This window comes from Thamnophis elegans, chromosome 11, assembly GCF_009769535.1.
Source record: "Thamnophis elegans isolate rThaEle1 chromosome 11, rThaEle1.pri, whole genome shotgun sequence".
Taxonomy (NCBI): domain Eukaryota; kingdom Metazoa; phylum Chordata; class Lepidosauria; order Squamata; family Colubridae; genus Thamnophis; species Thamnophis elegans.
The window spans coordinates 7,187,418-7,212,227 of record NC_045551.1 but is presented as its reverse complement, the minus strand read 5'-3'; the positions used below and the strand labels follow the sequence as shown (position 1 = coordinate 7,212,227).

Below are 24,810 nucleotides of genomic sequence, written 5' to 3'. Positions count from 1 at the left end.
CAGCCTTCTAATCCTAAGAAATGTCTACTGCTAATGTGAAAATGGAGAATCATGTCAATGGGTAGATGACCATTCAGACAACTAGTTACAAGGAAACCGATGTTTTTTTCAATATGGGTTCACTTCTTTCAGTGTTCAAAGGGCCAGAGGATGATAAGTAAGCGTGAAGCTTCAGTGCTCTTTTTCCAGCTATGGATTTAGCAACAAAATCATCAATATGTCTAGAAATGATCATCTGTTGCTTGGACATCTTGTTCACCTCAGCATAAAAAGACTTGTCCAAAAGCCATTTGTCTTCAGACAAATGTTTGAAAATGTATTTTTCTTCTCCTAAAAGAAGCACTGGTAGCTTGCCATACACCTTGGCAATTGAAATATGTATAGCTCCTGTGAAATAAAAATGGCATTTAAGCCACTTAGCTTCTGACCTTTCTTGCCAGTCTATTACTGGGTAGCTTGGTGATTAACTTCTTTCAATAAGGCCTTGAAGATGAGAAAATCACACCGAGGATATTTAAAGTGAAGGCTATATAATAATCTTCTACAACAGCACAGGGATGCTCCCAAATTTTTCAGGCTGGAGGAGTGGAAGATGACTTAACTTATGTTTCATACAAAGGACCATGTTCCTTTAAAAAAAATAATTTTTATTGAAAGTTTAAAGGCGAACAAAGAAACTAACGTAAAATAATACAAAATAGCAATAGCCAACAGCAGTTCGACTTATATACCGCTTCATAGGGCTTTCAGCCCTCTCTAAGCGGTTTACAGAGTCAGCATATCGCCCCCACAGTCTGGGTCCTCATTTCACCCACCTCGGAAGGATGGAAGGCTGAGTCAACCTTGAGCCGGTGAGATTTGAACCGCTGAACTGCAGATAGCAGTCAGCTGAAGTGGCCTGCAGTACTGCACCCTAACCACTGCGCCACCTCGGCTCTCAGCCCTCTCTAAGCGGTTTACAGAGTCAGCATATTGCCCCCAACAACAATCCAGGTCCTCATTTTACCCACCTTGGAAGGATGGAAGGCTGAGTCAACCCTGAGCCGGTGAGATTTGAACTGCAGAACTGCAGAACTGCAGTCAGCTGAAGTAGCCTGCAGTGCTGCATTTAACCACTGGGCCACCTCGGCTTGGTGTTTTCAAAAGAAAACAAAGAGAAAGAAAAGAAATGAAAGTGCAGAAAGCTAAAAATAATTTTTTTCCCTTTGCAATATGAAGAATTTTGATCCCTGGAGGCATAGAAATGAGAGGGCACAATGGCTCTGCTGGAAAGCTGACAGTTCGTGTCCCACTGTGTGATGGGGTGAGTTCCCATTAGTCGGCGTGCATGTCGTTACTAGTCATACTGGCTACATGAACACGAAAATGTCTTCAGACAACTCTGGCTAAGAAACCAGAGAAACTGCCCCCTCCAGTCAGACACACCTGGCAGGGACACTTTTACCTTTGGGCATAGACACACCATGATAACTGAGTATCTCTTCCAAGGCTTTCCTTATTATCTCAGCAAACATTCGCCTGTGATGTATTTCTTGCTTACAGCCTCCTTTATTGTTGATAAATCAGTTCTCAAAAGTGAAAGTTAGCTACCATTTCTGTATCTTCAGTGTCAATTCTAAAAGGGCTACTGTTCTGACCTCCCTCGTCCCACACCAACACACACTCCGAGCCAAAGATAAGTTACGACATTTAATTAACAGACAGACAGGTCCTTGGCAGCAAACCGGCACAGACAAGCTTAGGTAGCAATCCAGCACAAATAAGGCTTGGCAGCAATCCAGCCTGCCAAGCTCAGAATCATGTTCTCCGACATTAGTTCCTGTGTTGACTTCTGCAAGAGGGGCGTGTGCACAAGCAGTCTTTTTATAGTCTGGAGAGGAGACTAATGACCACCAGCTGAGTGCAATTACCTCCTGTAACTGCGCAACTGTTCCTGATGCCTATTAGCTCTTCGGTGCCGGGCATCCAGGAACAACTCATTGCTGACCTCAGGCTTACACTCCCTTGTCTCCTCCCCACTGGTCCAAGGCTCAGGTGCCTCCTGGTGGCCAACCAGCCTCTCTGCACCCTGCTTGGAGTCGGAACCCTGTCCAGGGTCCTCCACGTCCTCCAGAGCCGACTCATAGGGCCCCTCGCTGTCGGAGTCTGGTGGCAGCTCCAACGGCTCCTGCTGGGCCACAACAGGCTACTATCCCTCTTGTCATTAATTTGGTCTTTTTTATACTGGAGTTGGATAAATGAGAGCCCAATTTTTTAAAAACTGTAAAGTTTTAAAGTTTAAAGTTCCTTTGCTTTCATTACTAAGACTTGCAGATCATTTGGATTTTCAGGTATCAGGTATGATATTTCTTAATCCAATATGAAAACATAACCTTCTTCTAATCCATCTTTCCTCCACATATATTCAGACATATACTGTCTTGTTTATTCAGAGTTTCATTACGTGGCAGCACCTAGTCAACTTTGGTTGATCTGGAAAACTAAGGAGAGTCCATTTTGATTTGTATTTGGATGGGAGACCATCTAAGAATTCAAGAATTATTACTGACAAGACTGGGAAGTAAAATCCATAAAGAAATGAATGAAACCACTTCTGTAGTTCTTGAAAAATAATTGCATTGAATTCTTTATCTTGCTTTATGATGACTTGTGGCGCTATAATTTAGGGAACAACAGTTGAAGATCCAGAGGATATTGGTTTTCATTCTAGTTTATCAATTAATTTCTAGGGTTACAGTAATGAATTCAGACACCAATCTTCTGGAGCCTTATTTTCCATCCAGGGAAACTGATTTTGCCACTGAATTTGGAACCCAAAAGAAAGAGTAACCCAGAACTTTGAACTGAATGACTGCTGAACATACTTTTTCTGCCCAATTGTCTATTGGTAAGGATTTATAAAACAACCTAAACTCTTACATCTCAAAGGATATTTTGTGTGAGAAACTGAGACTGTATATTTATATCTACATTGTTTTTCAAAGTGTTACTCCAAATAAATAATTTTTTAAAAAAAAATTGGGACAGTCATTCCTTTTAAAGAAGTTTAAATCTTAGTTCTCAGCATAATTCTTGCACCCCAACCACCCATCAGGAAATGGCCTATGGCTAAGGATTTAGGTAATTAGATTAGATAAATTATCTTTTTCCACACAAAGCTAGGCCTCCCTCCCCAAAACAATCCTTTGGGCATCCTCCATTTTCTAAGCAATCATCACCTCTTTTAAAATGTGTTGTCAAAGGTAATAATTAACACTCAAAGAGATGGACTTTTCCCTTATTATTTGAGGGAAGGGAGACTGGCCATATTGTCACTGTTATTCAATACTATGTGGCAATTTCAAAAGCTTCTAACTAAGAGGGAAGAGAATCTTAAAGTTACAACTAGTTTCTCAGCTTGGCACGATAGGTTAAAACTGGATCATAAATGAGGTAAGCATTCCAAACCAGAATTTGGAAAATATTTGCAGCTTTAAGACTCCCTTCATGTATCTTCAACAACAATTGTTATTGGATACTACAAATTTCTGTTAAAAAAAAAAAGACTGTTCTTGTCATTCTCAGATTGTGGATTAACCCTATTATCTTTTACGTTGCCCGTTATATGAAAATAAATATAACAGGAAAGAGTTTGTGAGGAAGATAGTACCGTGTTTCCCTGAAAATAAGACATGCCCTGCTAATAAGCCCAATCGGGCTTTTCAGAGCATGCGCCATAATAAGCCCTCCCACAAAAATAAGCCCGCCCCAACTATTTAAGCGCATGCGCAACCGGTCCCCGCCATTACCACTGTACCACCTACCGGTACAGCTTGCCGGGCAAAAAGAGGGCTCGCTACAAAAACAGCGGCAGACCAGCAATGCGATCACCCCCTCCCGCCTGTTCCTTCTCACGCAAAAAAACACCACCCACCCCAATGGTAAAGGCAGCCTGCCTGGTTCCCTACCTCACCGTCCCTTTAGCAAGGGGTAGCAGGTGGAGGGGGAGAAGTGAAGCATGCCCCTTACCTTTCCAGGTCCGTTGCGTTCCTCGCCCTTTCACCCATTGAATCCCCGTGTAAATGGGCGAAAGGGCGAGGAATGCAACAGACCTGGAAAGGTAAGAGACGTGCCTCATGGTCCAATACCGCCCACCACGCCCCAATGGTAAGGGCAGCCTGCCTGGTTCCCTTCCCCCTGTCCCTTTAGCGGGGGGAGAAGTGAGACGTACATCCTAGCACTACCAGAGACTGTCAGCTCTGCTGCGTTCCTCACCCTTTCACCCATTGAATCCCCTTGTAAAAAAAACCTCGCGAGTTGAGCTCATGAGGTTTATTTTACAAGGGGATTCAATGGGTGAAAGGGCGATGAATGCAACGGACCTGGAAAGGTGAGAGGTGCGCCTCGCTTCTCCCCCCCGCCACCCCTCGCTAAAGGGATGGCGGGGAAGAGAACCAGCAGGTTGCCTTTACCATTGGGGCAAGGTAGGCGGTGTTGGGCTGCGAGGCGCACCTCTTACCCTTTCAGCTCCGTTGTGTTCCTCACCATTGTGTTCAGGAAAGTCCCTGGTAAAAAAAAAACCCGTCTCGCGATTTCAAGAAGTTTGATTGAACTTGCGAGATTTTTTTTTTAAACAGCCCCTTCCCTGAGCACAATGGCGAGGAACGCGACGGAGCTGAAAAGGTAAAAGGCGCGCCTCGCTTCTCACCTGCCCCAGAAAATAATAAACCCTCCCGTATAATAAGCCCAAGGCCATATTTCATGAGGCAGAAGAAAATAAGACCCTGTCTTATTTTCGGGGAAACACGGTAAGTGAACTATTTCTGAAATGAAAATTCTTTTATTTAATTTTAATGAAAGTGAGTCGCAAAGTATAGCCTTATTTGCATTAGCTTCATCTAAATGCAGAAGTTAAAAGGCAGTAGGTGTAGGATCAGTATTAAATGGAAATAGTAATGGTATTTCTGATATAGCTAGATTAAAGCTTTTGGGACTGTTGCTGGTGTCCCCATTTACTTTGGGATTATTCTTTGGATTTAAATAAAATCCAAAGCTGCAGAGAGAATTATAGTGAGAAGAAGGGATGTAAAAACAAAAAAGTCAGTAAGCTTAACACAGTGAACGATGAAATGAATTGACCACATTATCAATCAGGGACTTGAGATGGACTGGAATAAAGTCATTTTCTATAGAAAGATCACGCCTTTTATTACATAGGACACTATTACAGCTAGGAAGAATATAACAAAAATTATTTGGTTACAATGCAATCAGCGATCAAATAGGACTGATTAGGCTATGTTGACAATGAACTATGTTTAATATGACAGTCATCTAGGTTTATGTTCCAATCATTAAATTGATTGGAAACTGAGGAATGGAAAAAAGTTGTTAACAACGCAGGTGAAAATCAACTGCCTACAGATCAAGAAGCACAAGGAAGCAAACTAGTTGTCAGAATAAGCCGATTAATTTGTTAAGAAGAGGAGAGAAGTTAAATATAAGAAAGGTCAAGATTTCAAGAAACAATTTTGCAAACAATTACAAAGAGCTGTTTAAAAAGATAATCAGAAGAAAAGTCTTTCAAAAGATCTCTGAAGTCAATGAAGACTTTGAAAAAAATATATGCAGATGACTAGTTGCATTTATACCTGACAAAATCAGAATCTTACAGTAATGATTTCCTCTTGAACCCTTTATAGAAGTGAAAACTGAACTTTGAAGAAACAGAATAGAATATTGAGGTTTTTGAATTTTAGTGTTGGAGAAGACTCCTGAGAACATCACAGATAATGAACAAAACAAAACGAAGAAATGTATCCTTGATTAATTTAGTAATTAGTAATTTAATAGATTTGTATGCCGCCCAATCCCGTAGGACTCCGGGCGGTTTACAGAAACAAGATAAAAGTTAAGAAATAGAAAGATAAACAATTTAAAACAACACATCATACATTCCGTCTAAATGGGGCTGGACCTTGTTCGTGGGGTCAACAGCCCCAGGCCTGCCAGAATAGCCAGGTTTTAGTGGCTTTTCGGAACGCCGAGAGAGTGGGAAGGGTCCGGATCTCTACGGGAAGATCGTTCCACAGGGCCGGAGCAGCTACAGAGAAGGCCCTCCTCCGAGGGGCTGCCAGCCGGCATTGTCCGGTCGATGGCACCTGGAGAAGGCCCAACCTGTGAGTTCTTATCGGCCGTTGGGAAGTATGTGGCAGGAGGCGGTCTCTCAGACATCCAGGTCCTAAGCCATGTAGGGCTTTAAAAGTAATGACTAGCACCTTGAAGCGCGTTCAGAGACCAATAGGAAGCCAGTGCAGCTCGCGGAGGATAGCTGTAATATGGGTGTATCTAGGTACACCCGTTATCACTCGCGCGGCTGCATTCTGAACCAGCTGTAGTCTCCGAACACTTTTCAGGGGCAGCCCCATGTAGAGTGCATTGGATTAAATTATCCCAGAACTCTTGCTCAAGGTAGAAATAACCAAGACCAAATTATCATATTTCAGACACATTATGCAAAGATTGAGCTCTCGGGAGAGGTCTAAATGCTGTGAAAAGGAAAGAAAAGAATGGATGGACATAATTGTGGTAGCAATAGGTATGCCATTGGAAGACCTGAAGAACCAAGAAGAGGACACACCTTCCTGAAGAAAAGCAATCAATATGGTCATTAAGAGTTGGTAGCAACTGATGGTGTCTAATCTATCAATAGATAAAGATTTTAACTGAATTGTATATTTTTGTGATATCGATAGATGCAATTTCCTATAGCTACATATATTTAATAACTATTGAAACTTAAAACCTCAACTGATGGTGTCTAATCTATCAATAGATAAAGATTTTAATTGAATTGTATATTTTTGTGATATCGATGGATGTAATTTCCTATAGCTACACATATTTAATAACTATTGAAACTTGAAACCTCAAGAATAAATTTTATTTATGCAACATTACATGGAAATAATTTACACCGTCTGCCCCAATAAAACAGAGCACTTGAAGTTTTACTTTTCATCTTTTTTCTAGGCATGAAATTAAAAATACTTCTTTGTGGCTTTTCAGCAATCACTTAAATGTTTCCAAATATGTTGACGATAACTAAACCATATTAATAAACCTAAATGAAATATTTATTGAAGACTACATAATGTATTAGCGCTTATGAGCTGTATTGACCACTAGGGCAAATAATAAGATAATGGACTTGTTGTCTGTTTCATCTGGCCTGTTATTATTGAGTTTCTCTGTTTAAGAGGCAAAAGGGAACTTCGCATCTTTTTTTCTCTTCTACTTCTCTCTCTTTAAAATTATATGTATAGTCACTGAGTGATTGTTGGGCTAAGCCCAGACTCTGAATATAACACAAATGTACTTCGAACATGTCTCTTTTTGAATGAGGCATGCTGCTACTTATGTACTCAGTATTCTTTAAGCATTCTGTATATGTTCAGGAGTATAGTACCTGTTCTGTCCCCACTTCTTTGCTCGTTAACAGACAACAGGCAGACAAACTTAAAAGGAAAGAACTTTATCAGTCCTCGGCTCAGACTGGCTGCGAGCCCAAAAATAAACATAAATAAAGTCTCTGACAAGAAGATAACAGAATGCAAAACAAAACTCTTATAAAGCAATTCACTTCTCCAAGTGTCTCCTTGAATCAGGGTTACAGAAAGCCAATCACTTCTCCAAGTGTCTCTCACAAACAAACCACGACCGATGAGTGATGAACGTTGACTCCTGCAACCAGGGCGTGGCACCATCCGTTCTTTTATCACCAGAAGACGCCACTAACGAGCCTCAGCTGCATTGTTAATCTTGCATCCTGACTCAACTCACAGCAAACTTCTGCTGAGTCACAACAAGTACCTATCAAGGGCTCCTGATGAATGTCAGGTATACCTCTATAGAAATTCTCCTTCCATTCCATATTAGCATAAACACGTTGCCTGTAATTATGGAATAGCTCTCCTTCTGCAGCAGCTTTGGGCCTCTACTCCTCATAGGTGGAGAAAGAATATTTTAAACAAACTTTCCATTCTGTTTTCTATTTATTGTTTTGTATTCATTTTTCATCTTAGCTTTGCTCTTTTGTTTTCTATCTACATAGTGATATGCTGTCAGGCACAAGAGTTCAGGGCGAAATGTTAAGTTCCAATTAAACTAATTTATTGCTTATGTGCAGGAATCTAGTCAACAAAAAAGGCCAACACTATTTTGGTTGCAAGATAATGGAATTCAAGAGGGTTGGAATTAGACTACGTATAGGGCTGATTCTGCTTTTGATTCCACCTCAGCCTCTGCCACTCCTTCTCCTACATCTGCTGTGCTATTTCATAGGTGCTTCTTACTGTTTTGTCTGTGTTCTAACCCCCCCCCCCTCGTTCCACACCAAAGCACACTCCAAGCCAGAGATAAATTATAGCATTTAATTAACAGACAAACAGGTCCTTGGCAGCAACCCAGAACAGACAAACTTGGGCAGCAATAAACACAGATAAGGCTTGGCAGCAATCCAGCCTGTCAAGCTCATACAAAGTTCTCCAACATTCGATTCTGTGTTGACTTCTGCAAAGAGGGGCGTGTGCACAAGTAGCCTTTTTATAGTCTGCAGAGGAGCCTAATGACCACCAGCTGAGCGCAATTATCTCCTGTAATTGTGTAATTGTTCCTGACGCCTAGTAGCTCTTCGATGGCGTGCATCCAGGAACAACTCACTACTGGCCTCCGGCTCACTCTCCCTTGTTTCCTCCCCACTGATCCAAGGCTCAGGTGCCTCCTGGTGGCCAACCAGCCTCTCTGCATCCTGCTCGGAGTCAGAACCCTGTCCAGGGTTCTCCACATCCTCCAGAGCCGACTCATAGGGCCCCTTGCTGTCGGAGTCTGGTGGCAGCTCCAACAGCTCCTGCTGGGCCACAACAGTCTGCTCATGTAAGAGTACATTTTTCAATCTGCTTTTTTTACCACCAAAATAAAGAAGCAGTCACTGTCCATATCTCCTCACATTAACACACTAATAGGACAGCAGAATTCTGAGGGGACCCATGTGAGAAGAAAAGTGTCAAATAATCCTTTCCTTGCCACTACTTTCAAACCATGTCATTTAAAAAAATGTCCTGCATGAAGTCTAATATAATTCTGATAACAAACAAGGTAATAAATAATCCTGTTAAACCACTAAAAGGCATGAAATGATTAACACAATGAAAGAATATTGCAAATACCTAAAATCTACTGTAATTTCTTTACTTCAAAATATATAAGGGGAACACATTCATTGTAGCTTCAGCTCCTACCTGGCTATTAATATCAGCAGTATGCTGGAGAAGCACTGTAGCAAGTTCTTTGTGTCCTCTATCACATGCCCAATGCAGCAAAGCTCTACCCTAAAATAACAAAGAAAAAAAAAGTTAGTTAAAGTTTGGTAGCACATCACGTATCAACATTATACCAATTACATTCATGCTAACAGCACCACTTTTTCTTACTGAAATGTCTGTATAAATCAGAAATGTATTACCAACCATTATCAGCCTGAAATGACCTTTTGAAAGTTACAAGCAGCACCAAAAAGCAATGGCCATCACATTTATCCTATTCAACAAAGTGAATTAGTAGGAGGTTTGAAAATTAGCAAATTTGGAAGAAAAATGTTATATCGTACCAGTAGTTGATATATCTATTTGCAATTTTGATTATTTCACTTTGTTTCCTTTCTTCCAAACTAAGATGAAAAGAGGTGGGTAAAACGAGGACCCAGATTGTTGTTGGGGGCGACATGCTGACTCTGTAAACCGCTTAGAGTGGGCTGAAAGCCCTATGAAGCAGTATATAAGTCTAACTGCTATTGCTATTGCTATAAGAAAGCGAATCTGTATCTTTATAACCTTTAAGAATTTAAAATAAACAGCAAAAACAAGACAAGGTGTTGGCTTTAGAAAATTTTAAATGAATTAAAGGCTGAGAAATATGTTGAAATATGGGATTTTGAATATGAAGATCTTGAAATTAATTCTAAAGTATAAATGCATTTTCATGAAAAAGAAAAAAAATATTTTCATTATTGGAAGATAACTAATTTATAATGTTGTTCAGAGATATTTTTGAGGAATTATATCACAATCTTGAATCAACAATGCCAGTTATGTTGTATGCTCTTATGAACTCTCTGTTCCAAGAAGAAACTTACTTCACTTAAGTGTGGAGAACAATGTAAGAATTTCCTAATAGATAAAATAAAATTAAGTTTTAAAAATTAAGAAGGAAATAAAGATGCCACTCCCAGAGGTCAATTGGAATAATTTATTCTTACCGGACTTACAAAAAAAGTTTGTTAAAGTTTTGAATGAAATCAAGACAAGGGCCACTGATTATTTGAATAGATTGAAGAATAAAATTATGTTCCACAAAAAGAAAGAACACAAAGTTGGCTTAGTATGGGTAGTTCTTTCTAGAATTGTTGACATCTGGACTGGAAAAATATTGCATGTTGGATTTGCTTGTACCTAAGAGTTAATATATAGCACAATGACTTTTATATTTTTAAGTAATATTATTATTTTAGGGATCTATTGGATTTTTTTGCTTGAGATCTGAATTGGAAAAATAATACTGCTTATTGGACTTGCCTACAGTTAAGAATCAAGTTAGGAGATTGTTGTGCCCCAGCAGGAGCCGTTGGAGCTGCAAACAGACTCCGCCAGTGAGGGGCCTTATGAGTCGGCTCTGGAAGAGATGGAGGACCCTGGATAGGGTTCCGACTCCAAGCAGGGCACAGAGAGGCTGGTTGGCCACCAGGAGGCGCCTGAGGCATGAAGCAACGGTGAGAGCCAAAGGGAGTGTGCTCCTGACGTCATGCCTTGGAGTAGTGACGAGGAGACAAGGGAGGTGGTCCTGGATGCCCGGCAATGCCGGGCAGATCGACGGAGAGAACAGCTACGCAGTTACAAAAGATAATTGGACCCAGGTGGTTGTAATTAGACTCCTCTCAGGATTGTATTTAAGGAGAGACTCTGGGAGGAGTCTGGTTTACAGGATTCAACTTCACTCTTAACACTGGAGAAGCTGTTATCTGGCTCTGTCGAAGTCTGAGTTGCTGCCAAGGTTCTTATCTGTTTATTATGCTTGGGCTTTCAGCCACCGAGATTTATGTTTCCTGCTAATAAAGTGATGTGGAATTCCAGTTAAGCTTGTCTCGGCATTCGTTACTGGACGGAGGAGGGGGTCAGAACAGGAGATGAAAAGGTTTATAACTGTTAATCAAGAAAAGACAACCAGATATGGTGAAGTTGTTTATACTTATTGCGATGAGAGTGGGAAGTTGCTTTCTTAGTCTTTTTTTTCTTTTTTCTATTTTTTCTTTATTTTTTGCTTTTCTGCACCTTTTACTTTCTATTTTCTTTTTTGGGTTTGTATTATCTTTTAATGTTTACATTTTGCATAAAAATTATTGAAAAAAACCCAACCTGAAAACTTGAAAATCTTAGAATGGAAGTGTTTTTCTAAAGTACTGTGATTAAAACACTTTTAAAGCATAGGTGAAAGCTAGGAAATAATCTGCTGTCTTAAAATTTGATACGCTTCTCATATAGGAAACATTTTATTTACTGCAATGTTTATCATTTCTATTTTCATTGTTTTCACACAACTGTAAAAATCAAAATATTCTTAGGTGTAAGCAGGGGTGGGCTTCTCGCCCCGTTCCAACCGGTTCGGCGCACGCATGCGTACTAGCGTCTGTGCGATGCTCAAGCTGCTCCTGGAGGATCGTGCAGGTGCTGTATGCGTCCTGCGCATGCGTGGAAGCGCAGAACTCGTCAAAACCGGGTAAGGAGCGCGGGCGGGCAGGTGGGCCAGTCGCCATTCCCGGAAGTTACTTACTTCCGGGTTCGCCGACCAACCGGTTCGCAGGGACTGCCGCGAGCCGGTTGAAATCCACCCCTGGGTGTAAGTAGCATACCGCAGTTTCATCTCTAAAATGAAATATTCCTATATGAACCTTGTTTGAGAAAATGGCCATTACTTTTCAACTGCATAAATGTACTTAAATGATAACGTCATAAGAGTTATTTTTACTGCAATAAACTACTGCAATAATCTAAAAATTATAAAATCAAAGAAGAAGCATGATTAGTAAGCTAAAGAAATAATAACACTACCTGACCAAGAACTATTTTTCAGAAGCAAATATGCTGGCTGGAAATTTGTAAATTCCATGCAATGACTTTAACTACTGTAGAGATTTGAGAATTAAAACTGATCATGTGTCAAATCTTCATTTATAATTCAAACAAATTTGTCTTCTGTAGCTAAAATATATTTGCCCTCTAATACCACTAATAGAGTCAGAAGCTCCTTAAGCACTGAGAAGTTTCAGTTCACTTCATGCAGGATGAAGGCTTCTAGCTTTGAATTTTAAACTCTTTCCTCTGCTTTCAACAAATTAATTTTGTTTGAATTCCTGATTAATAATAAAAGGCCATGCCATCAGCATTCAGAACTCCAGCCGGGAATGTCATGGCTCAAAGGACAGAAATCTGCTCAGCGCTACAAGAGAACCCAACTGAATTTGTGGCGTCTCAGTCTATGAATGCGTAAGCACTTCATCTGTTCGCTACGAAACAATGTATTGGGACACTACACGTGTTGCAGACCAAGAGCAGAACAAGCAGGCAGTATGACGATAAGGGGGAAGCCAGCATGTTGGACAGCTTTCAATTTTGTCTGACCATAAATACAACTGGGCCACAGAAATGTGCTCTTCTAGCAACTCTTGGGTTTTAAAAAACGAGATTTCGCTAACTCCGTTCCAAGTATTTAAGTTAACACCGCTACAGAATTATGAGTGCAGGTGATTGTTGCAAAGCAAAAGATAATTGAATGGCATCCTATTTGGTGTTTCTTTAAATGAATTTATTTCCCTGAGTTTAGTTCAGCTTCTATGCACACAGAACACAAGAAGAATACTAACTTGAACAAGCAGCATTGTTAAAACTTTTCCTTCTTAGCAGCATGGTGTGACAAGAACAAAAATTGCTACATAAACGCAAACTGATTTTTTTTTAAAAAAAAATCACAGAACCTCTTATATGTTGTATGGAGGTTGAAAGCCAGGGCCTATTAAAGTGGCAATATTTTAGCTGACCGCAATAACACAGTGCTAAAACAGAATGGAAGAATTCAAAACAAAAAAGCAATTTTACAGAAAAAATAATAATCAAAGTTCATCCAGAGGACCCACAGAACTGCTCTGACATAAGCTCTAGACCAGTGATAGCGAATCTTTTTTCCCTCGGGTGCCGAAAGCGCACACATGTGCCCACACCCATAATTCAATGCCCCCGTCCCACATACCCCTGTGCATGAGCACACAAACCCCCCCCCCGTGCCCGGTTTTGGGCCTAGCAGGCCTCCCTTGGAGCCTGGGGAGGACAAAAACGGCCTCCCCCAGCTCCCCGGAAATCAGAAACTGATTATTTGTCTTCTTTTAATTCTTTATTTTTTTTATTAATTACTTTTTTTTTTTTGTAAGCCGCCCGGACTCCTCCGGGATTGGGCGGCCTATAAATCCATTAAATACAAATACAAATACTTGGCTTTTCAAAATATGTTTGGTAAATTGTAACTATTCTCAATTTTGAAAGACAAAATCCAATCATGTATTATGGGCTTATTTCTAAGAAGCTGCATATTTTTACAAGAGTAAAATAAGCTATATAAATAAGATACACAGATAAAACTGGACAATTATATCTGCATAGATGTCTGGCCAAACTGGGACAGAGATACAGCAGCTTCAAGGAAGATTTTAAAAGACATTAATCTCATATATCAGACTTACTGACTGAACCCACCCTGGCCCAATACCTTGTCGTCTTTTGCGTTCACGTCGACTTTTTTTGATCGGATGGCTTTGGTTACATGGTCAATGTTGTTTTCTCTGCAATAGTCAAATATGTTCTTATCTTCCTCCCTAAGAAGAAATAAAAAAGGGGTATATTCCCTGTTACCAAGCAAGAAATGCAAACTTACACAAACATGAGAAGCCAGCTTTTTCATCAGTTCAATCATTTCCCCGTTACTGATTATTTTAAACTTTCAGTGTTTTTGGCAAATATTGTAGACATCCTGCATCACAGAACACTTAAAGTGGTTAGAGTGCAGTACTGCAGGCCACTTCAGCTGACTGCTAGCTGCAGTTCGGCGGTTCAAATCTCACCGGCTCAAGGTTGACTCAGCCTTCCATCCTTCCCAGGTGGGTGAAATGAGGACCCAGACTGTGGGGGCGATATGCTGGCTCTGTAAACCGCTTAGAGAGGGCTGAAAGCCCTATGAAGCGGTATATAAGTCTAACTGCTATTGCTAAATAATATACTGCAAACAATTCTCAAAGAACTGTAAGCTATAAATGGGTTTCATTTAGAAAAAAAAAAACCATTATGCATTTCTCATAATAATTGGCCAATGCCATTTGGCTATTACCCGGAGGAGGGCCTTCTCTGTGGCTGCTCCGGCCCTCTGGAATGAGCTCCCCGTGGAGATTCGGACTATCACCACCCTCCAGGCTTTCCGCAAAGCCCTTAAAACCTGGCTGTGCCGACAGGCCTGGGGCTGATGAGTTCCCCGCCCCCGCTCGAATTGTGTGGGTGTTGACTGTTTTTAAATTGTTGTAGTTGTTTGTCCGTTGTCTTTTCTCCATGTTTGTATTCCCCCCCTCCTTACTTTGGTTTGTGAGCCACCCTGAGTCCCTCTGGGAATAGGGCGGCATAGAAATGTAATAAATCAAATCAAATCAAATCAATAATTCAAATTTTAAAAGAAAAAAACCAATTAATGTAGTTATTTGGGAAATCTATTCACTGTCTTTTAAATGTGATGCTAATATATCTAATATAAATTTCCTCCTCACCACTCCCTTCTTCAGCAAATCTGGGTTCTTAGCATAAGGAAAGCAACTCTCTTATCTTAGGGACTACAAACAAACAAACAAACAAACAAAAAGATAAATTATCTATTCAGAGGCCTATCTAGCAAAGAGACATTTATTCCAGGTTCTCTGCCTGAACACTACTGTAACTTTTGCCAAGCAGTGGATTATTTATCTGTGAAGGATTTCAAATACTTGGAATTTACGGTAGAAAAACTTGAGGCGTGAGATGAGAAAAGGAAAAAGAAACATAACTGAAACTATATCAACACATTTGTCCTTACCATGTTCATATACTGGCTTTTGTTCTTTAAACTCAACTCTCTGCAAAAGATCCCTCAATTCCATCCAATCGTGGCATTTTTGATCCCCCCTTCTCACTGTGTTCACTCTTTTTTTTAGTGATCTGATCTTCATTGCTTTTCTCTCACCTCAGTTTACATCTTTTGTACTAATAAAACGTTTCGTATTTAATTCCCATCCGTACATTCTTAACATTACAGTTAAGTCTTCTTGTTTTGCTATACATAATTAAGTACCTTATTTCCCACTGCATTCCTTTCTACAAAAGGGACAGAAGCACCCTCTTTACAACATTCATTTTTCCTTCTTTTGTTCAAATGTCTCAATCTTTTTAATAAATATTCTATCACGTTACACAATCTTATCTATTTCCTCCATTAACTTGGAATACCTTGGTATAATTCATTTCTTGTCAAACACTCATTCAAGTAACATGCACTGCAGAGGGGCGGGGTTGCTATTGGCATTACTGCCGGTTCGGTGCGCAAAAGCCCCCCACCTCTGATGCAATGTATCTAATATTTCAGCAAATGTTAGTTCTCATTTAACAATATAGTTTCATTTGCAGAAATATACAAACTTTCATGTCATAATTAATTTGTAATGTCACTATGAGTAGTTACAATCAGGCTCTCCTCTCCCCTTCTCTCCCTCAGGCTTGCCCCACAGAGGCCTCTCCTCGCCTTTCCCCTTTTCTCCCTCAGGTTTGCCCCACAGAAGCTCTCCTCTCCCCTTCTCTCCCTCAGGCTTGCCCCACAGAGGCCTCTCCTCACCTATCCCCTTTTCTCCCTCAGGTTTGCCCCACAGAAGCTCTCCTCTCCCCTTCTCTCCCTCAGGCTTGCCCCACAGAGGCCTCTCCTCGCCTTTCCCCTTTTCTCCCTCAGGTTTGCCCCACAGAAGCTCTCCTCTCCCCTTCTATCCCTCAGGCTTGCCCCACAGAGGCCTCTCCTCACCTTTCCCCTTTTCTCCCTCAGGTTTGCCCCAAAGAAGCTCTCCGATCCCCTTCTATCCCTCAGGCTTGCCCCACAGAGGCCTCTCCTCACCTTTCCCCTTTTCTCCCTCAGGTTTGCCCCACAGAAGCTCTCCGATCCCCTTCTCTCCCTCAGGCTTGCCCAACAGAAGCTCTCCAATCCCCTTCTCTCCCTCAGGCTTGCCCCACAGAGGCCTCTCCTCGCCTTTCCCCTTTTCTTCCTCAGGTTTGCCCCACAGAAGCTCTCCTCTCTCCCTCAGGCTTGCCCCACAGAGGCCTCTCCTATCTTATCCCCTTCTCTCCCTCAGTCTAACTCCTCTAGCATCAGAGCGTTTTTCAGGTGGCGAGGGGGAGTAGAATGTCTAAACTCCCAGCCTGCAGGCCGGATGAGTCACGCGCTGGCCATGCCCATACCCAAGTGGCAGTTGGAACAGAGTTCTTTTCAGATGGAGAGGGGGAGTAGAATGTCTAACTCCTTAGCATCAGAGTGTGTTAATAATAATAAAAGTAATACTAATGATCTGATGGTCATTTCAAAAAAATTCTTTCTTAGCGAGCACCTAGAAGCCAAGAGGAACATACGTGCCAAATTTCAAATTTGTAGGCTTTGTTTCTGGAGATTTCATGATGATGCATGAGTGGCATTTCGTGTGTGTGTGTATTGATTGATATAAAAGCCTAATTAAAAATATTTTAAGAAAACAACAATATGTAAAAAGAAAAAAAATCTCCTAAAACAGAAAATAATAAGAAAAAAATTCCCCCTTATCTCCAACAAGTACATCTTTTTCTGAATGAAAACCTCAAATGTCTTATCATATGTTGTATTACCTAGGGAATCTTCAGCAAACATCTATTTTTTTTTAAAGGAAAAAAAAATATTGTTGAGAGCTGCAGAACCATCCAGTACTGGAAATAATGCATAAATCTTCTTTGTCAGCTTTTCTAGCATGTCAGCTTTGAAACTAAAGAGCCAACTGATAAGATGGCTGTGTTCCACCACTATTCTTCTTATTTTTCTGAAATCGTCTAACTGTTACAGAAAGATGTACCATGTGCCACAAACAGGTGGTCTTCCCTCTACTTGTCATTGTGCTACTGAAGCAAGAGATGGAAGCCAAGACACAGTTGCAACAGATACTGTTTATGTCAAGGCCCTCTTACACCTCATAGGGCCCATCCTCTCATAATCTCTAATTATCTCTTCGTTTAATCGCCCCATCACTTCGGAGGCTCTCTTGGGTACAGGAAGAGGAAAAGCTCATTAACTGAACCCTTTCTCCTCTCTCCAGCCACCCATAGCTTTTAATTGCTTGGTGTTGTTATTATCTATCAGTGCAACTGGGATCATTTTCATAAGAAAAGGCGGTGGTGAGGAGAGAGAAGCAAGCATTGTCCCTGAGGAATGCACTGCAGACAACCCTTTGCTTTCTCCATTATTTATGCCAGCTGAGGTTTTATAGGCTGAATAAATCCATAACTCAAGTTTATTCTGAGCAGTCTGCTTCCCTAGAGAGGAAGGGATGCCCACTTGCCTGAACACTTCTGTGCTCTCCTCAGAGAATAACCCGAGCCTAATGAGACATGTGTTACCCAATTGCCGACGCATGAAAAAAGTATACACTACACGCAAGATTAGCAATGCAAGAACCTGTGAAAAACCACATACACCCTCCACTCAAAGCAACATACTTTTGTTTCTCTCTCAGTGCAAGGGAATTTAGCTTAGCAATATTCTAGTTTGCCTGGATAAAAATACAAGTATGCTCTGTACTTGTTAGAAAATGAGAATGCAAATAAACGCTGTACGTTCCTTGAAGAACATTTATGCCACTGCCACCAGTAACCCATTGCCTCATTTGATTTCAAGCTGTACCTCGGTAAACTGGAAAAAAATATTTTAATCAATGCTTGGATAATAAATTGTAATTATTTGGAAAGCTGATTTTTCCCCCCCTTGTTTCCCTTACGGCTCTACCACTGATAACGAATGTAATGTAGTATTTTAAATGTTAGCGAAATCTACTAAATGATACTGGTTGCATCATTTCTGCTCTCCTTTGTTTTTAAAGGACAAGCATCCTCTATCTCAGTCCAAGTGGTGACAGAATTGTTTTGTGGGGAAACTGGAGGAAAAAGATGTATTAGGTATATTCACCACCTTGAGTTATTCATTAAACTCAAACATAAATCATAAAATCATAAAGGCAGGATAAATAAATAAGTAATTTCCTTGCTCTTTTATTTGAAAACATTTCCACCCTCGCAGAGTTAGTGAGTTATTTCTTCTTGGTCCTTCCTTTAAAGCAGGCAACTACAATAAGAACACCTTATCTTAAAACATTTAAAAGTTTAAATAAAACATTTAAATGTTTACAATACAGTGTTCTTATTGTAGTTGCCTGCTTCAAGTTTTAAATAAAAAGTTTAAGCAAAACATTTAAATGTTTACAATAAGGTGGTTTTTTTCAATGCTTGGGAACCTTTGAATCTGGCAGTATCACGAAGGAAGTTTCATAGCTCTTTAAAAGACAAAAATCTGTAGAAGCTTTGATTCCTAAATTCTAATTTACTGTAGAAGTCTTTCTTTTTTATCCTTATCTCTTTATTGGAAGAAATTTATATAGCTTCTTAGATCACAGTTTGATGTGATCAAATTTTGATGTATAGAACTGTTTTTTTTCTTAAATTTAAGCATCTCTCTCCCTCTTAAATGCTGTATACTCTTCTTCAAATGTAATGTGAACATATGAGCAATCCCAAATAAACAAGAAGAGGGAATGTACAAGCCTAACCTAACAATTTATATTTTGGCTTTTTATTTGGGCATTGACTATTATTGAAAGCATTTGAATAATACAAACAAAAAACAAAAACAAATTAAGATTCAGGATTCTAGTAAAAGAAATTATTACCTGCAAAATAAATATTAACCTTGATTAGACAAATATTTATTTACTAAATTTATATGCTGTCCATCTCATTCTTCTATAGGAAGAGTCTCTCTACAAAAGACTTTTCTATGTCTTTTGGAATGAAAAAAAAATGTACATCTCAAAAGAGGCTGGAATAGGTCCTGGAAAGAACATTGTACCTCTGGACAAAATACTAAGAAAATCCTCCCTCTACCTAATTGGAAAAAACCACAAATGATAGATCTCTTATCAAAGAAAGAAACTTCATTTTGGTGAAGACAAACCTAAGTTATTTGTAACTTAAAAGTGATAACGTTTTTGAGTTGTATCTCCAAATAGGTAACATGAAATGTTGAAATGAAGAAATCATATTTCTTATTTCCATAATTTATGCATGTAAGGAACCTGGCTGAAACTTAGGAATCTATTATAAATTTTAATGCCTTTCAAATGTTGTTCTAGATGTTATATAAAAAATAACAACAGAGATGCATCTCTCTCTCTCTCTTTTTCTCTTTCTGATGTTTAAAGGAACATGCTCATTTTTTGTATGAGTACAAAATTAATGCTAGGAGAAATCCAATGATATCCATAGTATGGTTTCATGTTTATTTCTCCCAATTTAATGATTAACATTCCTAACTATTTAATTATTATTATTATAATTATTTCTGAATTATTTGTTTAGGGAAAATGTATAAACTGTGTAAGGAAAGCTGTTTTAAAATTTTTTTTTAGAACTACAGTACATACATGTTCATGTATACTTACCTCTGTTACTTCCTGTCAAAATTGTTCATTTATCTCTCAGACTAAATAATCAATTCTAGAGACATCAATCTTTCTATTTCTGTATTAGGCTGGTCTTAACCCAAAGAGTTGCCAGATGGCTGCTTGAGTTAATGAGATTAATAACATTCTGATAAATTACATGGCATCAGAGTGAAAACTATGATAGGGACTATTAAGCATGCTAGATAAAACTGGAGGTTGGAGGACAGGAGTCTGTAATACAAAATTTGTTGACTTTCAAATTTCATCCTTTTTATCTAGATTCAAGGAATCATGTTTCTCTGAAATGACTAGATGTAGTCAAGTACCAAGTGTGGTACTTTCAGCATTTATCTTAAAAGATATTTGGGGATTTATTTATTTATTTATTAGACTTATATACTGCTTCATAGGGCTTTCAGCCCTCTCTAAGCGGTTTACAAATTTTTTAGCAAATTGAGTCAGCAACTTGCCCCCACAGTCCGGGTCCTCATTTCAACCACCTCAGAAGGATGGAAGGCTGAGTCGACCTTGAGCCGGTGAGATTTGAACCGCTGAACTGCAGATCACAGTCAACTAAAGTGGCCTGCAGTACTGCACCCTAACCACTGCGCCACCTTGGCTCTTATAATAATCAACTTTTGTTTCAAATCCCGAATTCCAACCAACAGAATATCATCCAGTCACACACCTTACCCACAACAGAACACAGGTGGGTTCCTACCAGTTCGCACCTATTCGGTAGAACCGGTTCATCAAATCTACCGAACCGGTTAGAAGAGGTTCCACCAGTGGACCCGGAAAGTAGGCCACACCTACAGAAGAGGTTCCAAAAATTTTTGAAACCCACCACTGCAACAGAGGCATGTGGGAATTAACAATTTGGTTCTCTATTCTCAATCTAGAAATTTGCCACCTATGCTACCAACGATGTTATTACCCTTATCTGAAGATTGAATTCACAAATGTCTCTACTTACTACCTATGGAAGGAAAAGGGAATGGCCTTAAAAGATAGAGGAAAAGCAGCTAACAAGGGAATTGTCAGATTGGAAGGGCCAATGTTACAATAAAAATGGTACTGACCGACATCGCTTCATTTTCTTAGTCTTGTCTATCTTGTATGGCTGCCATCAGCTCAAAGTTTTAAAGCAGTGTTTCTCAACCTTGACGACTTTAAGTCCTGTGGACTTCAACTCCCAGAATTCCCCAGCTGGCTGGGGGATTCTGGGAGTTGAAGTTCACAGGACTTTTGAGAAACACTGTTTTAAAGTTTAACAGAACAAATACGATACTTATCTCATTACTCTGTATTTCCGTTTCTTAGCTTCTTTTATTTAACCATAACTTTCATATTTCATCTTCACACATTTTCTTTTAATTTCACAAACTGACCTCAATTAGTAACCTTACATTTATACTGCTTCCATAATTTGTCTTGACCAGCTGATCATTTAGCATAATCTTTACGTTTGTTAAGAGGTTAATAAAGAATTACCATACAATTTTATCAGTGCTTACACCAGAACTCTGAACTGATTTTCCAGGCGGGTTTCCAGTTAGATATATAAGACTATAGCTTCAGCTAGAACATTCCATTAAAAAGCACTGAATACAGCTTATAAATAAAAGTGAAGGACAAGGGCATTAAAAATCATCACAGTTTTTATTTAATATTTTCTCCCAAATATTAATCTTTCTACAAAATTTACCTTTTAAATGACATAGACCTATCATACACCCAGATACACCCAAACATTTCACATTGCGGGGAAATTAGTACCAGCAATATAAACAATTACTGATTCAAACAGTTATATACCTAGAACTGTATATACTTTTACATTATTTCTAACCTAATAGGAAAAGTATCCTGTTTCAAATATTCTGAAAAAAGCCGTAAACCATAAAAATATCACTCTAATTCACCTGATGGTTTCTTCTTGATACAGTGAGCTGACAACTGGGCCTCCGAATACAGATTTTCCTTCTTTTCCTTTCTTTTCTGGTATCTGAAAAAACAAATGTAGTAATACTTGTTTACACATTTGGATTCTGAAACTATGCAGATCATGCTCAAGAATAATTCTATGGAATCATTTCCCCCTCTCATTTTCAGACCCTAGTTATAACATTTAAGATCACAGAAACATACCTTGCCACATCAGAAAAAGAAAAGCATACTTATAACAGTTATGCCAGGATCCAACAAATTTAGGTACCAAATATAGTAAATAAGTATGCATAATAATAAAATACTTTTGAGTTCATATGAATCGAGGAACGTGTTGTCATTATTAGCACCAAACTGGTATCACAGTCAAGTCCATTTTGATTATTCCTCAAGCTTCCTTACTATCAGGTTCAATTTAAACAGAAATCATACGCTGTTAAGTATTCCATATTGTAAAACAAATACATTGTTAAACAAGTGCAGAAAATTATTATTATTTTTTTGCAATTTTTTAAATTATTTTTAAACATTAAAAAAACCATTAAAAAATTTCACATCCATTACATACAGAATATCGTTTGGTTACAAGTATTTTTGCATCCATATTCTCAATTACATTTACAATCACAGATTTTTCCATCTAATATAACTAAATACCTCACTTTCATTGTACAACGTATATTCAATTACAATTAATGTTTTTTCTTTTCAACAAACCTAACTCCCTTACATTCTTGATTATCTGTTTAATAACAATATGCCTTTATATAATCACTTATCCCATTCTGAATATTTTTACAATATAAAAAAGATTTACTGCCTATTTATATTTGTATATCACTGTTTTCGATTATGTATAATCCCACCGATCATCTATCGAGTATGCTTATGTTCATTATTGTCCTTGTACATCATACATTCAAAAACAAGCGCAGAAAATTATTTTGGTTGAACAAGCATGAAGGAGCAGTGAAGTGTCTCAATGTCAAGCAAGTTAAGACTCATGTGAAAATCTTACAATACAGTCCAGGTTACTCAGTCTCTGAAACAGATCTTAAAAGACTAGTATGTGTGCAACTATTTTGAATTCTAGTAACAGGAGATTTAATAGAAATATGGAGAAATGTGTTCACGATGGGCATGCAATCACTTGTTTGATTGGCATGGAAGTTTTGGACATAACATGCCGATCGAGGTAGACTCCTAAATGCTGGGGATACAACATCAACAACATCAACAACATTAGAAAATGATCCATGTTACGCATATAGGAGAGCTCTAGGGCATCAGCATATGGAGCACAGTATACTTCTGGATTGCCTGCAGGGAGTTGAAGGCAACATTTTTATGGTTCTGCTCCTACCTTAATTTCTTGAATTAATTCTGGGCGCTGGAAGAGCAGGGATTGAGCCCTTGGGACCTCCTTTGTGGGGTTTTCCATCGTTTGCACCTCTCTCCCCGTATTATTTAATGTATACATACAGCTGTTGAGAGAGATCACCTGCTGGCTCAGGGTGAGTGTCACCAATATGCCAATGACAGTCAATTATACGTAGCTATCCCAGGTTGAGATGGAGATGTCACACAAGTTCCGAATCAGTGCCCTGGAGGTGGTCAGGAAGAGTGAGACATAACAAGCTCAGACTAAATCCCACCAAGACCGAATTTTTTGATGCCATTAGAGCAACATTGTCACATCAGTCCCTGTCTTGTTTCAGGTTGAGCACACCCATGCCAAACTGACTTACAAATAGTTTACTAGTGAGTGGCAAGCAATTACATACATGGCAGGGAGAGCGTGACCCGCCAAATGCGCGCACGACAAAAGCGTGCCGATGAAACCGCGGCGCGAAAACCCCGATGTCATCAACACACCCACAAGAGCATGCCGACAACAGCGCAATTTAAGTTAAGGTAAGGGTTAGGGTCAGGTTTAGGGTTAGGTTTAGGTTCAGGGTTAGGTTTAGGTTTAGAGCGCGCTTCTGTCAGCGCGCTGTTGTCAGCGCGCTTCTGCGCTCATTTGTCGGTGCAGTTTAGAACTCACGGTTTTCTCACCGCGGTTTCATCGGGCGCGCTTTTGTTGGGCGCGCTTTTGTCGGTGAACCAGGGAGAGAACTGATGAGTTCTCTCATTCTCTCTCACACACACACATACACTTGACCAATGTGGGAAAGCAAGTTTTTTTTTCCTGAGGGAGCTCACTCTAAAGCCAAAATAGAGCATGGATAAGCATAGTCTACAGTAGCGCAGGGAGCCAGCTGCCAAGGAAGTTAGTCAGTCAGCCTAGGGTCAAACAGCTAAGATTCAGAATGCAAACAAGGAAGGAGCAGAGAGGTGAATTTGGTTTGATTATTCCCAACAATGAGCCTGGCTGTTGGCAGTTATTCTAACATAGGCTGGCTACAAGGATATCTCAATTAAGAAATACAACATCTCTGTTTCTTAAGGATCAGAGTACTTCTGTTTGATACTTTGAAGTTACCATTACGTTCTCCATCTAGGTAAACGGTAGTCAACCTGGTCCCTACCGCCCACTAGTGGGCGTTCCAGCTTTCATGGTGGGCGGTGGGGGTTTGCTGTAACTCTGCTTTATAAATTTGATAAAGAAAAGTTACTTCCCTACTTTATAAATCACCATTACTGTGGAACCGGTGGGCAGTTAGAAAATTTTAATACTACCAGAAATACAAAAGTGGACAGTGGGTATAAAAAGGCTGAATACCCCTGATCTAGGTTGTCTTTGGATGATTTGTTTATCATCTGATTTTCCTGTCAACTTCAGGTGATTGACAGCTTACTGAATCTTTTTTTTAAAAAAAATATAATATTAAAGATTTTAAAGGAAGATAAAACTAATATACATTATAACGTAAAATAATTCCCACCCTATTTTCTAACTGACACCTTGCTGAATTATGAGACTGTCAAGCAGCCCTCAGCTGCTTATTCCTCTAGATCAGAGTCGATCACAGTTCCGGTACTCACTTTTT

The 24,810-nt window shown here is 39.4% G+C and overlaps 1 protein-coding gene across 1 annotated transcript in view; it reads right to left on the bottom strand.

Moving 5' to 3' along the window:
- Positions 1–24,810, bottom strand: part of ACBD6 (acyl-CoA binding domain containing 6) — a 113,886-nt gene that overhangs the window by 57,342 nt on the left and 31,734 nt on the right. Inside the window, exons 4-6 of the mRNA XM_032226982.1 lie at positions 21,796–21,878; positions 13,849–13,954; positions 9,279–9,368 (exon numbers count right to left, since the gene is read on the bottom strand). Of these exons, the coding sequence (XP_032082873.1) occupies positions 9,279–9,368; positions 13,849–13,954; positions 21,796–21,878 (279 nt within the window). The remainder of the gene's footprint in view (positions 1–9,278; positions 9,369–13,848; positions 13,955–21,795; positions 21,879–24,810) is intronic.